The sequence below is a fragment of the Rissa tridactyla genome, chromosome 1, assembly GCF_028500815.1.
Source record: "Rissa tridactyla isolate bRisTri1 chromosome 1, bRisTri1.patW.cur.20221130, whole genome shotgun sequence".
Taxonomy (NCBI): domain Eukaryota; kingdom Metazoa; phylum Chordata; class Aves; order Charadriiformes; family Laridae; genus Rissa; species Rissa tridactyla.
Window position 1 is genome coordinate 101741562 of NC_071466.1, and position 13941 is coordinate 101755502.

General features: G+C 42.6%; 1 protein-coding gene across 1 annotated transcript in view; it reads left to right on the forward strand.

Moving 5' to 3' along the window:
• The first annotated feature begins 863 nt into the window (after positions 1–863).
• The window catches only part of KCNJ6 (potassium inwardly rectifying channel subfamily J member 6), a 43037-nt gene continuing 29959 nt past the window's right edge, over positions 864–13941 (forward strand). Inside the window, exon 1 of the mRNA XM_054220695.1 lies at positions 864–3286. Coding sequence (XP_054076670.1) covers positions 2359–3286 — 928 coding nt within the window. The 5' untranslated portion in view covers positions 864–2358. The remainder of the gene's footprint in view (positions 3287–13941) is intronic.

Here is a 13941-nt window from a genome sequence, read left to right on the forward strand (position 1 = left end):
CCACATCAAACCTTCATTACTAGTCTAACATACATTGCATTAAAGCCCCAAAATCCGGAGCCTTCACAGGCTGTTCATAAGTATTTAAGGGGTCTGTTACTGCAGTGATGTGGTAGCTCCTGTGGACTGAAATTTCCTTAGGCACAATAGAGAGTTAAACATGAAGTGTGAAGCCTTAACTTCAAATTTTCTGGCTTTGGCTTAAGTCTGCCTCACAAGGCTCCTGCAATGACTTTTTATTGTGTTTATTTCATCATTCATTATATAGCACTAGTGATAATGCAAGCAGGCACACTGTCACCAACTGCGGTAAGTTCATTCAGAACTGATTGCCTTGTGACACGACTTACAGCGCTGCCGCTACCATCAGCCTGAATAATACTCTCTTTAGACACGGCAGCAAACTGAAAAAGTGACACAGGATGGAGCACACAGCCTTTAAAGACAGCACTGCTTTCAGGCTTGCGTGCTACTGTCAGCCTTTGAGCCTTTCTTTTAACACAGAAAAGGCTACGGGGCTGAACAGGGGCTTGGCTGGCAGTGGAGCAGGCCAGAAGGTGAGACAACCAGCCTACGACCTTTGAATTTTTTCCTGGGTATTTCAGTCACCCCTAAAATTTTACAAGGGTCTGTGATCTTTCTCCACGGGGATGAGTCAGTACATCTTGAAAAAGCTAAAGGTGCTGTGAGACTCCACAGTCTCTCTCACATGTTGCTAAGAGAGACTAAAACACTCTTTGTGCTGTCCTGACCCACCAAGAGCAGCCCCTTGTGCAAACCTCTCTCTGGATAAGAGCCCAGGCTTCCCTGGTAGCTCCTCCAAGCAAGAAGGTTTGGATCTACTGCCCAGGTCAGTGCCAGGCAGAGACACACAAGCCTGTGGGTGGGGTGCCAGAGGCAGGGCTGCTCTGTCAAGCAGGAGCTTTGGTGGGTTTGTGCCCCCATTTCCCAGCCAGGCAAGAGGTGCTCAGAGCCAACTGGTGCGCAGGGAAATGAAGTGCTTCCCAACCCAAGCTGCTTGCTCCCAGCTCTCCGCTTGAAGGTCACCACCCACAGCAGGACTGGGCAGCCCACGCCTGAGCCTGCACAGAAGTTACTGCAGCACGTCAGTGTAAGCTGTGGCCATTGCAGGGTGCACCTACAACACGCCTTGACTGTTTAGGAAGAGCATCTCTGTAAACCGATGGTACAACGTCACATCGGTTCTACTATATTCAGAGCCAAGCATCTAGGCAGAGCCAGCAGAAGCCTTTTTCCTTCACAGCCTGGCAGCAGAATGACAGCAATTAGCCAGAAGAGAGAAAATTAGGAGTTCAAGAGCTGAAATTCCCACAGGAACAAGCTCCATAGTGCAGAAGGGTTTCCACTAAAAAGACAGCAGTTACCCCAGACCTCACTGTGTCCTCAGCTTCGTGCAAAATCCATTCAATTAAACCACTCTCCTCCTCAGTAAACTCTTCTTTCTTGCTTTTAAACATAATGAAGCTATTTATCTCAAAAGACTCGGGGGGGTGGGGGGGAAGAAAAAAAAAAGGCAGTTACTGTCATTTCTGGTTTTTAAATTCTTGTGAGACATGGGGGTATGCTGTGTAGGCCCACACAATTAGAGAAAAAGGCACACTCGAATTAAAGGCCACAGGTATACTGAATTAAAATCAAATCATGTTCCAAAGTACAGTATGTTTTTTGTCACTGGGAGAAGGACATACAATTCCCTGTCTCGATATCAGCAAGACATTGATTATCTATGGAAATGTGCTTGAATTGCTCTTGGTATACATTACACTGTGCCTGCCTTTCCTTCAACAAGAGTAGGATTCGTTCTTTCCAAAAAATGTTGGGGTTTTGTTTAAATCTTTATACTTATTTAATACTTTCCCCATAGCAATGCAATTGATGGAAAAAATAGCTCGACAATTGCTCATTTTCTCTGCTCATCTTGTCGACTGAAACCCCCAAGCAAATCCATTTCCTCATTTATATCTGTTATCTCCCAGAAGATCTTCCTTGGTGCATAAGAAACTTCATTTATTAAACTGTACAGGGGGGTGGGGGGAAGAAAGATCTGCTTGAACACATCTTGTGGAATTTAAGTATGGGTGTAGATAGGATGACCTGATAGAGAGGAAACAAGAAAGAGAGTTTTCCCCCAAAGTATTTCTATTTAGCAATAAATTGAGGATGCTTGGCATCATTTGACTTTTGTGTTGTGTATTTAACAAGTAAGCAAAGAACAAGGATAATAGTTTTATTGATTAATAACAATTTCATGCCAGTAATACAGGAAGAAGTTGTGTGTTGACTTAGAGAAATAATAAGAAAAATAATGCCTGCCTTTTTCTTGTTTGTTTGTTTTTAATGGCAGCTAACGTACTGGAAGAAGACTCAATGGAGCAGGACATAGAGAGCCCTGTCACTATTCATCAGCCAAAGTTGCCCAAACAAGCTAGAGAGGATCTGCCAAAAAATATAAACAAAGAATGTGCCAAGAGAAAAATCCAGAGGTATGTTAGGAAAGATGGGAAATGCAACGTCCACCATGGGAATGTCAGAGAGACTTACCGTTACTTGACTGACATCTTCACTACCTTAGTGGATCTCAAGTGGAGGTTCAACCTGTTGATTTTTGTCATGGTTTACACTGTGACCTGGCTCTTCTTTGGAATGATCTGGTGGCTAATTGCCTACATGCGAGGAGATATGGATCATATAGGGGACAGCACGTGGACCCCATGCGTCAGCAACCTCAATGGGTTTGTCTCAGCCTTTTTATTCTCAATCGAGACAGAAACCACCATTGGGTATGGTTACCGGGTCATCACGGACAAGTGTCCCGAGGGAATTATTCTGCTTTTAGTGCAGTCTGTTTTAGGTTCTATCGTCAACGCTTTCATGGTTGGCTGCATGTTTGTGAAAATATCCCAACCCAAGAAGAGGGCAGAAACCTTGGTTTTTTCTACAAACGCAGTTATTTCCATGCGGGATGGAAAGCTGTGTCTGATGTTCCGAGTAGGAGACCTTAGGAATTCACACATTGTAGAGGCATCAATACGAGCCAAGTTGATCAAATCCAAACAGACAAAGGAGGGGGAATTTATACCACTCAACCAGACAGATATCAACGTAGGTTATTACACAGGGGATGATCGTCTCTTTTTGGTTTCACCACTGATCATCAGCCATGAAATTAACCAGCAGAGTCCTTTCTGGGAGATTTCCAAAGCCCAGTTGCCCAAAGAGGAGCTAGAAATTGTTGTAATCCTAGAAGGAATGGTGGAGGCAACAGGTAACATTTCTTATACTTTGTATAAGGTAAATGCTTTAATTTTAGAAAGCAAAATCAGCGGGTTCGCTTCATGTTGAAGGAATCACTTCAATAGTCATTACATTTGAAAAAGGCATCAGTTATCTGGTTAGCTTCAAAATTAAAAGCATGCCCAGTGTAATTGTCTGTTCCATCTTGCCTAATGGAATTAGTGTTTTTTCTGCTCTATTTGGAAAACGGGATAGCATTCCTCATTTTCTAAATTTTTCACAGCATGTCACCCAGTTATTTGTCATTCCATTGCGGGAGAAACTCAACCACTAGGACCATGTGGGATGAAATTATTTAGAAAAAAAAATCAATACAAAACTTTGTTTATGATTAATGTGGAAGCACCATAGTTCCTGCTGCTTCCAGTCACACATGGGTAACTGCAGAATAACTGCCTTACACGTGAAATTCCTAGCCTGTTTGGATCCAGTAGGAAGAGATAATGTGTTCAGTTTTCTCTTTTTGCTTGCTCGTTTGCTCGGTTTTGTTTTAATTTGTAACGTGGGGCTTGTTCCACTTTAATTCACAAAAGATCTATCTGATTTTGTATTGCACTGAGGCCCCCTACACACTGCAGAAGTGTACAGAACACTGAAAGCTGGTATATATAAATAAGGCAAGTTATGTCACCAGAGTCTTGTTAAGAGGCTGTTTGGTCATTACCTGCAATTATACAGCAGAACGTCAGATATCGCTTGACGCAGAGAAAATAGTGCTCGGAATTCACAGCAAATGGACTAGTCATGTTTCTTCTTTGCATTAAAAACAGAATAGTAGGAGGATGCTTTCTCTAAAACTGCTGTACCTCCGTCAGTCAGAATGCTGGTATACTTGTTTTAGGAGCCGGAGGGATTTTTTTTTCCTGTTAATGACAGCATCAGTCTCTGAAGTGAGTAAATATAATCAATACAAGGGAATAATCACAAAATGAAGCAAAGATCTGTTTGGGGAGAGGAAACACTGAGTATAGAAACAGAAGAACCAGATTTGCCATTTTTCTCCACTATTGTAGCAAAATCTAGGAAAACTTGAGGATGCGGATTACATATCTCTGACAGAGGTACAACCTTTCTAACCCTGACTCATGTTTTGCAACTGGAGCCAGGAAATAAAGAGCAGTCTCTTACTAGAACATGTGTGTGTGTTTCACACATCTATTATGTGGTGTCAGAAGAAAACTGCATTTGTCACCATATAATAAACGTGTGAGACAAAAATGGAGAAAAAAAAATTGAAAGCAACTTGGCAGAGAATTTGAAGCCGTAAACGCAAGGCTTCCAGATTTTCCAGGAAGTAGGTGGTACTGAAGAGAAATCAAGATGAAATGTTTAGTGCTTCTGATACATGCAGTAGGCACAGAGGTTTCAAACATCTGCATCACCTTCGGGTGAGACGATGAGGAAATTGCTGTTTGTTAGCTGAAACTATTTTGAAATTTCTGCATTGCAACTAAATGAACTTGACATCCCAAAGAGCGGTGGATATTTTCAGGTTTACTGAACACCATGTTTTCCAGAAAAATGATTGGCAAGTGGTAGAAGTATAAAAAAACATCTCACTGAAAATACCGGTAAGATCAAAAGACAGTATACTTCTGCAGTGCATCAAACGTAGCTTTGTTGTCTTAAGCCTCGTCACTCTTTATTGTTTAAACCTCCTTCCCTTACCTCATCTTCACCCCTGCACACTCCCACAGCTCCCTGGGCTCTCCTTTGCTGCTTTGATACTGCCCACACCTTCCACAGAGCCGCTATCAGCCTTCACCGGAGGGGGCTACCTCTCAGACTGCTCGAACTGCCAAACTCTAAGTTAAAATGCTAGAAGAGTCCATATAAACACAGAAGCTGGATGCAGTGGCTTGAAAACCTGCTGAAGCCATCCAGGATTAAGGTGTTATGAATAGGTAGCTACATTTACTATTTTAAGCTGCTCCATGTTGTTTAGTTTGGGTCGGCTCTCTAGCACACAGCTGCATGAGATATGAGGGCAGAACATCAAAAAATGCCACTTAATTATGGCATCAGGAAAGACCGATGTTGTAATTACCAGCAAAATTTCTAAAACATGCTTGTGTGGAAGTAGCCACTTGTTCTGGGTTTTGCCCACGTGTATTGGGTTATTTTTGTTGAAGGTGTTATCAGGACAACTTTCTACCAAAACTAGACATTTTTGTTTTCTTAATTTACATATATTTTCTGGTTACATCCTGGTAAACACTGAAAGAAAATTTAGGACATCATATATCCACTTTTCCTTCTTACACCCAATGCAGAGCGAGAACAGCAAAAGAACTTGCTCATGTGTTGATCTCCAGCCCTGGAGAGCAAGTAACACACTACCCATCATACCTGCCAACATTGGTTAAAGACATGAGATATAAAAACATTAAAGCTAAAGCTAAGAAACTGCGACCTCAGCTATAGCAATATGATCATTCAGTATCGTTGCTCATGGGTCAAAACCAGATTGAGATCATCAGCTTATGTTATTCATCAGAAAAGCCACTCCCGAGTTTGACTGGTGAAAGCAATCCTTTATTTTCAGAACTTCCCCACTCTGACAACACTTATCCCTTTAATGAGATGTAACAAAGTGGAAAATGCTAGTATAAAAACTTGCTATTATTTTTAGTAATTATCGATATCATTCTTAAGTTTTACTGAGCAGGTGATACCATTTTATACATATATAATACTGTCCACCTTAAGGTTCCAAAAACACATCTACCTGTGTGCATCTATCTGTGTAGACTTACACAGAGGGACTTACAAAAAAAAGGAGAGAAATGAAGAGGAGTATCCTGAACAACCCATAGCCTTGTTGGTAATGCTGTTACTGAATCATAAGCAGCCTGGTTCAGATCCCTCCTCTAAACCTGCATTAATCTACAGAAAGCAGCATTTTCTAACTCAGAAAAGAAATATGAAGTATTTCAACCTACTTAAGCCAGCAAGAACCTCAGACTTGGTGAAGTTGTATCTGGCCGGTAGAGTGCACTAGATGACACTCTGGCAATCCCCTCTGCCTAAAAATAAAAACACAAAAATTGAAACAGTACTGAGGAAAGAAAATGATCTACATATATATAACTGTCAAAAAATAAGCAACAAAGCTAGACAGATAACTTTATTTTCATATGGATAATTTTGCAAATAAACTTCTAATAGGGTACGTTTATAATTCTGACATATGGGCAGCTTGAGAGCAGTATTTGCAGAATGGTTTATAGATACGTAAACAAACACTCTTGCCAGCTGTGGAAAATGTGTGTGGAAAGCAATAAAATGTTCACATAGATGGTTATTTATATAGTAAATGATGCTATCGACTAGACAAACATTGTATAAAACTGTTCCCACTCTTCACTACAGCCCCTTTGACTGACTGATTTATTGTCTTTTTTATTTCTCCCAGATGAATTGCCATATTTACCCCTTATCCTTGCCCAGTCCTCACAAATACCTCCCTTTGATATGTATATTAGCAGTTCCAACCTTTATAAACATCTCAGCAGACTTTGCTCTCTCTCCAAGTAAGCCTTGCTCGGGTTACAGTTTTTCAGTAGAATTTTTTACTGCTCTTCAAAGAAGAGATGTTTATGCTCTCAAATTACTTCTTAAGGGGATGTAGATGAAAGGAAGAAAGGAACCAGGACTTCTCACACCCAAATGTTTCTGCAAGGCAACTGGTGAAAGTAGATTTGATTGTTGGGCTCTGGGATGGGACCAACGTACATTGATTGAAATGCAATTTAAACAGGGTTAAGAATAAATGGCTTCTGCTCTAAGCTGGATCATCATAATTTCAGGAATGGTCAGAATACAAAGGCTCTCCAGTCTTCAGTTTCCCTTTCTTTCTGTTTTAAGAGTTTTAACATCTCTTGATGCTAGGTACTAGACTTAGACATCTAGGTTCACCTTCTCATATATCCCCATTTCCCTAGTCCTTACCAGCAATACCTTTCACTTATGTTCCTCTCTCACATTTTCGTTTTGTTAATTCTAACAAAATGTTTCATCGTTACTAATTCTAACACAGAAATTTAGGGATGTTAGCACAAGTGATTGCAGTCATGAGATGGAGTTCTGAATACCGGCAAAGAAAGGCACTCTGATTTTATTGTGGTGTTTCTTTCAGGAAGCTTTCTCTACAGGTTGAAAAGATTAGTCTGTTTGTTAAAGGAGACTATAAGGCTTAAATAAGGCAATTGCAATTTCAGAATAGTCGAAACAGTATGCACGAAGTCAAGGAGCAAAGTTCATGAGATAAGAAATATGCTGATTATGAGTATTTCAACCAAAATTTTGGTGAGAGAGTCTATATCACTTTTAGGGAAGGCAGGGAAAAGGGTTTACACATTTTGTTTAACAGCTTCATTCTCTGAACAGTGCTGTACTATACAAACATGTTACTGAGTGTTTGATAATAGCTTATTGTCCTTCTTTCATACCTTTCTCACCAATTAGTTGCTCAGCTCTTCACAACTACAGCTGCTCCCTCCCGTAAATGTTCAGATACAACATTCAGAATCAGGCAGTAACTCATGTGTTAAAAAGTAAGATCCCTAAAAAGCAGGTATGAGACCCCTCTGTAGTAAAAAACACTTCCTTATAGCTAATCAGATATTCTTAAATAATTCCGGTCTGAACACAAAATGAAACTTGCAGAAGAAGAGCTACATTTTGCACATCATGTCCTTGCAAACTGTATTAGGTCATTCTGGGCAGAGAGAAAGAGCAATTTCTAGTTCTTCACACACTCCCATAGACCTCCATTTTCAGCGTTTCTCCTTTCCTAGCACAGTGGCAAGCAGAGAGGGATGGTCTTCGCTCACCACTCTTTCTCACTCGGGAGCCGACACATGTTATCCCTGGCAGCGCTCATGGTCTCCATGGCCGGAAAAATGACAGGATCACAAAGCTGTGCTTTAACCCTGGCCCTGCTGCTGTTCCCCCAACAGAAGGGCACAGCGGGAAGCTGTGCTGGCACCCTCCTCCTGGATCAGCCCAGACCTCCCCAGCCACCACCAGCAGACTCCCGCTAAAACCCTGTGGTGCCAGACACTTAACAAACACCACTTCCTCCAGCATTAGCTTCGAGCAACTGTGTTTTCCAGCAGTTTTAGCACAGAAGCGAAGCATCTGCAAAGCTGTTACTGCAGAGTACTTGGGTCTCCAGACCCAGCTCAAGCACAGAGGAATGACTGTGCACTACTGGAGGGACCAAGAAAGTAGAGGCTGAGCTGCATGGAGCAGTGCTTGTGTCCCCTGTGCCCACACAGTCTCCATGACAAAGATCGCCACTTTGCAAAACCAAAGGGATGATTCTCTGCAAAGGGCACAGCAGCCTTAGCCAGGTCAAAGGATTCCCCAGGCAGAATTAGCTCACTGAATATTTTTCACCTGCTTGCAAAGCGGAGACATGATTTCTGAGCCCTCCAGAGAAATGCTTCAGGACAACGAAGTGCCTTTTACATTTCTGAGCATTTTTCAAGACAACAGCTGTTAACCTGAGCATGCTCAGTTTGTCCGCTTGCTCTTGCAACGGCATAAATGAAGGGTCAGCACTGAAACAGCTGATTTGGAAAAAAGGAAAAATATAGCTATCATTTCTAATTTTGGACTTTCACTTTTGGTCATCCGAGGTTGTTACCAACCTGGAGACAAAGGCTGCTGAGCACCTGCGATGAAATCCCAGGCACACACTGATTTCAGTCAGGGCAGTGTCTCACACCTGGAATTTTTGCAGAAATGAACTGATTCTTTCATGTTGATTACCTTGTTCACTTGTGTTTGATCTCCAGATATGAAGCATACCTAACTAGCCTGCAGTTCAAAACCATGGGAAATATTTTTGGCAAACTCTGTTCTCACCCATAGTTCTAAAATATCTTTTCACTTCTCCCCTTGGTGCTTATTTACGTCCAGCTGTTTCCTCCTGTTCTGTCTCACTGAATTGTAATGAAGGATAAACACATTACATTACACTCCTTGATAACGGTAAGGTCTCTGTAAAGTTACAAATATTTACATCTGTTTCTAATGAATGTAAGTAAACGGATTATTCACCTTCAACGGAAAGTTTTCACAAAACTGAATAGAGCAGTAACTGTAAAGTCAAAAGTGACATAAAACATTGAAGAACAAGCAATCAAAGCTGTTAAGTAAATCAGAAATTCAAAAGCAAAGTTTGATAGTTTAAAAAGACAAGGCTTTGGACTGCAGCTAACCCCACTGGCTACATAAAGTACATGAAACAGACAAAGAAGACTTACAAATATATGCTTTCTGTCCTAGAAAGCTGCTGCCAGCACTAAACTCCAGTTATGGCATAGCTTTTCGGTTTCCCAAGGCCAGTACAAAAAAGTCCTCAAAGGGTTCCAGCAAAAACAAATCGCAAAGAATTGCAATGGTCCCAGTGGTCTCAATCACGGCATTTCGAGGAAAATCAAACACAAGTTCTGACTTGCTGACATTCTTTACCTCTTCTTCACTGCCCTGACGCTACAAAGCAGCTGAGCTCCTTGTAGCCAAAGGGGGTTCAGAGCTGCTCGCTTGTGTCACTGAAGAGGAGCCAACTACCACCACCCTGGTGAGTCTGAGCCAGAGTCCGAGCAACAGCGTAGGCACCAATTGCAGCCTACGCGCATGGACTGCTTGTACTGGGTAGCCAAACATTTCTCAGCACTCCTGCCTGCAGCTCATAGCAGCATTAATCTGTGCTGCACGCCTGGAGAGAAGCTGGCGTGCTTTTTCCACTAAGTGAGGAGGACAATCCAGAGCTTCAACCCCAGAATATGCTACCAAATAGCTGTGTTCCAATGCAGCGTGCTCTCAGCTTACAACAGTCAGATTAATTTAATAAGTCATTTAATGTTAGGTGCTAATGTGCCAGTAAATGATGCTGAACATCTACGGTTTATTATTACAAAGTTGATTTTGATATAAAAACATTTCCTCGTGTGACAACCTGTATAACTGCCAAGCAACCCACACCTCATTTTTCTGGTTGTACTCAACTCCTTGCTTCTCCAAACCTGTTTTATTGGCAGAAGAGAGGAAAAGAGGGAGGATCATCCAGGAGCAGTGAGGCAGCTGATGTGACAACATATGAGAAAGGCACAAAGAGCTTGCGTGATCAGCCTTGTGCTCTTGCTCGCTCACTCTCTCTCCTTCATTCCCACCATTCCCAAGAGAATTCGAGAAAAAATGAGACATGATGCTTCCCAAGATTTCCGTTCATAGAATCGTATCATAGAATCATAGAATGGTTCAGGTTGGAAGGGACCTTAAAGTTCATCTGGTTCCAACCCCCTGCCCTGGGCAGGGACACCTCCCACTAGACCAGGCTGCTCGAAGCCCCATCCAGCCTGGTCTTGAACACTTCCAGGGATGGGGCAGCCACAACTTCCCTCAGTAACCTGTTCCAGTCTCACCACCTGTTTATTTCTGGTGTCTCACCATCTGGTTCTTCCTGGTTTTGACAATTTTCATTTGTTGGGATTTCTGTGGAATGAAACAAAACTTTTGTTTAAAAAATAGGATTTCAATAAGTACAGGGTTGTTGAATTTGAGATATTCCATTCTTACAATTTAGCCAATAAATAAACTTGATTTAAAGAAGCATTCAAAACATGAAAACAAAGCAAAAATGAAAGACATCACCAAAACCAAATTTTCAGTGGTTAAGAGAAAACCGTTTGAGATTTCTGAGGAATGACAGAATTTTATTTAGAAAACCAATTTGGAGGAAATATTTGGATCAGCTCCACAAGCTTCTCAAAAATAAATAGTGGGAAGGGGAGCACACACTCTACTGTTATTTTCTGCCCTGCAAAGGATGCCAGGTTGTAGGTTCCCAGGCTTCTCCCAGCAGTTTAATTTTACAAAGCCATGAACTGTACAAATAGCTTCTCCAGACAGAACTGATCAGGAGTTGACCTCACACCCTGAGCACCAGAGGAAGGCAGTGTCTTACAGTTAGGCCAGTGTGAAGGCAGGCCACTATCATAGCAAGGGAAGGGGAAAGGGCAGCCAAGACATCTGCTTCAGGACAGTTCATGGCACTGGACAAGGCTATTAGCCAAAGCCCTAGGGATTTGTCATTGAATTCATAGCTGTTGCTAAACGGAGTTGGAAAAGGCTAGCATGTCCCTGATGTCACCAAAGCGACAGTGAGAATAAAAGAGGAAAAAGACAAGGAAGGAAGTTGGCAAGCACCACTGCCTATCTCTGTCCTTAGGTACAGGCTTCCCGAGAAGATGAATGGGCTCCGGTTCGCACGTACAATGAACGTTGCTGCCCACACTTAATTCATTGGAGTAAAATGAGTAAAAATCTCTGCAAACACAGTCCTAAGCAATTCATTAAACTACAGCTCTTAGCACAAGCTATTAAACAAGTCAATGATGTACACCAAAATAAATCCTTATGGTGAATAAGGCCAGCTGCGTCCTGGGCTGTGCTAGTAAAAGTGTACCCAGCAGCTTGAGGCAAGTGACTGCTCCTCTCTATTCATCACTTGTGAGGCCAGCTCCCGTGTGCTGTGTCTAGTTCAAGGCCCCCCAGTACAAGACGGACATGGACTTACTGGAGCACATCCAGCAGTGCCACCAAGATGGTCAGGGGCTGAAGCACAGGACACATGCGAGGAGAGGAGGAGGGAGCTGGGACTGTTCAGCCTGGAGAAGAGACAGTGCAGGAGGATCCTATTGTTACGTGAACCTGCCTAAGGGGAGTTTACAGAGAAGATGGAGGCAGGGTGACAGAACAAGAGACAATATGTGCAAGTTACAACACAGGTAATTCTAACCAGACACTAGGAAGAACTTTTTTTTTACCATAAAGCTGGTAAGACCCTGAAACCGGGGCCCAGGGGGATAGGGGAATCACCATCCCTGGAAATATCTATAACTTGACTGCGTAAACCCTGAGCAACTGAAGTTATTTGGCTGTGCTTTGTGCAGGGGGTAGGGCCAGATGACTCCATAGATCCCTTCCAGCCTATGATTATAAAACTCAAAGCCAGCTCCTCCCAGTATTTTATAGCTGTGAAGAATTGAATGACTGTGAAAAATGAATAGCCAAGCTAACAACTTGCATTGTTCTCCCTTGTCACCACTTAAGAAATTGTGTTTTATATACTTGAAAGTTGTTCTGTGGCCACCACTGAACCACTGGAGACAGCAGTGCCTCAGAGAGGGGAGGCAGAACTGGGTAAGGAGCATGAGTTCATTGCTGTGGGCAGGCAGGCAGCCTATGCAACCAAGCTTTGCTCCAGGAGATCTGATGGAAGAAGAAATCTTGAACAAGTAAGGCTGTGCTCCATCAGACAACTAGTCTTTGAAGAGTGATCCAAAAATTGCACGAACTCGCAGCATTCCCTGCTTGTTCTGGATTTTCTCCCACTTCCCTGGCCGCAGCCACCCTCTTTTGCATCTTTCTGCCCCTCTAGACAGTGAGGGAGGTTGAGATGAGCAACCAAAGCTGCTATGATTGCCTGCTTCTCTCTCCATTGGACAGTCTTTGTGTGATTCAAGCTGCCAACACAAAATCCAACTACAAGGAATTGCTCAATTATCATTATTGTTACTATCGTCGTCATTGTCATCATCATCATTACCACAACTGGTAGCCTTATATCCAGCAACAGAGTCAGGATTTTTAAGATTTGCCTTTAGGGGGAGCCCTAAGGCACATCAGGGTTGACAACTTTTATTCCACGTTTCTGACTGATGCAGACTAATGCGAACTGAAGAGTAGGGTCTTACCACTAAAGGAGAAAAATCAATCTGACTATGGCAGAGCTGCCTGGCACCACCACAACAAAAAAGATTTATGACTCAGACAGTCCAATTAAATTGTGCTGACACTTTTTTTTAACCAGCCATTAGGTTCAATTTTTTTTCACCCTTGCATGAGAAGTATTAATTTATTACACTTAGATCTCCAGGACAGGAAAATCCCCCCTCCCTTTCATAATTTTCAGGTTCTTTTTCCATTAGTTTGTTTTACAGTGAGAAGACAACAAATGAGCTACTTTTTCAGTGCAGCAATGAGTCTCTAACTGCCACCAGGGCCATGATGGATGCTGTGACAAAGCGTAGAAGAGTCCAAAGCCAAAGGTCTGGAGTCAGTCAAGGATTCTTGTCCGACCAAAAATCTGCTTCAAAGGCAGTAGCCACATCTACACAGCTGTGAAGTGGAGGAGGTTTATCTTTGCCATTGAGAAAAATGCCCTTCTTCTACCATGAGTCAAGGGCAGACTCTCCTGGGAAGGCAGAGACCAGCAGCTGCCTTCACAACACAATAGCCCCATGGTTTGCAGTGCCTGGCTAATCAAAATTCGGTGCTTTGCAAGTGATTGATCTGGCCCTACTACAGCAACTCAAGCCTTTCCAGACCATTTTTGCAGAGTATTCATTTTAGAAATACAAGCCATAAGTACCATTACAGTTGTGTGTCAAGACCACACAGTAAAGTGGTCACTCACAGCACTTCCAACGTGATCTGCAGTGTGAGGCAGGACAGGACGGGGAGCCAGCACCAGGAGAGAGGGGTTGGCATCAGCTCAAGGGAAGCATCACAGCAGCTAGTGCAGAATGAGCACAAGCCCACCTTTCACAA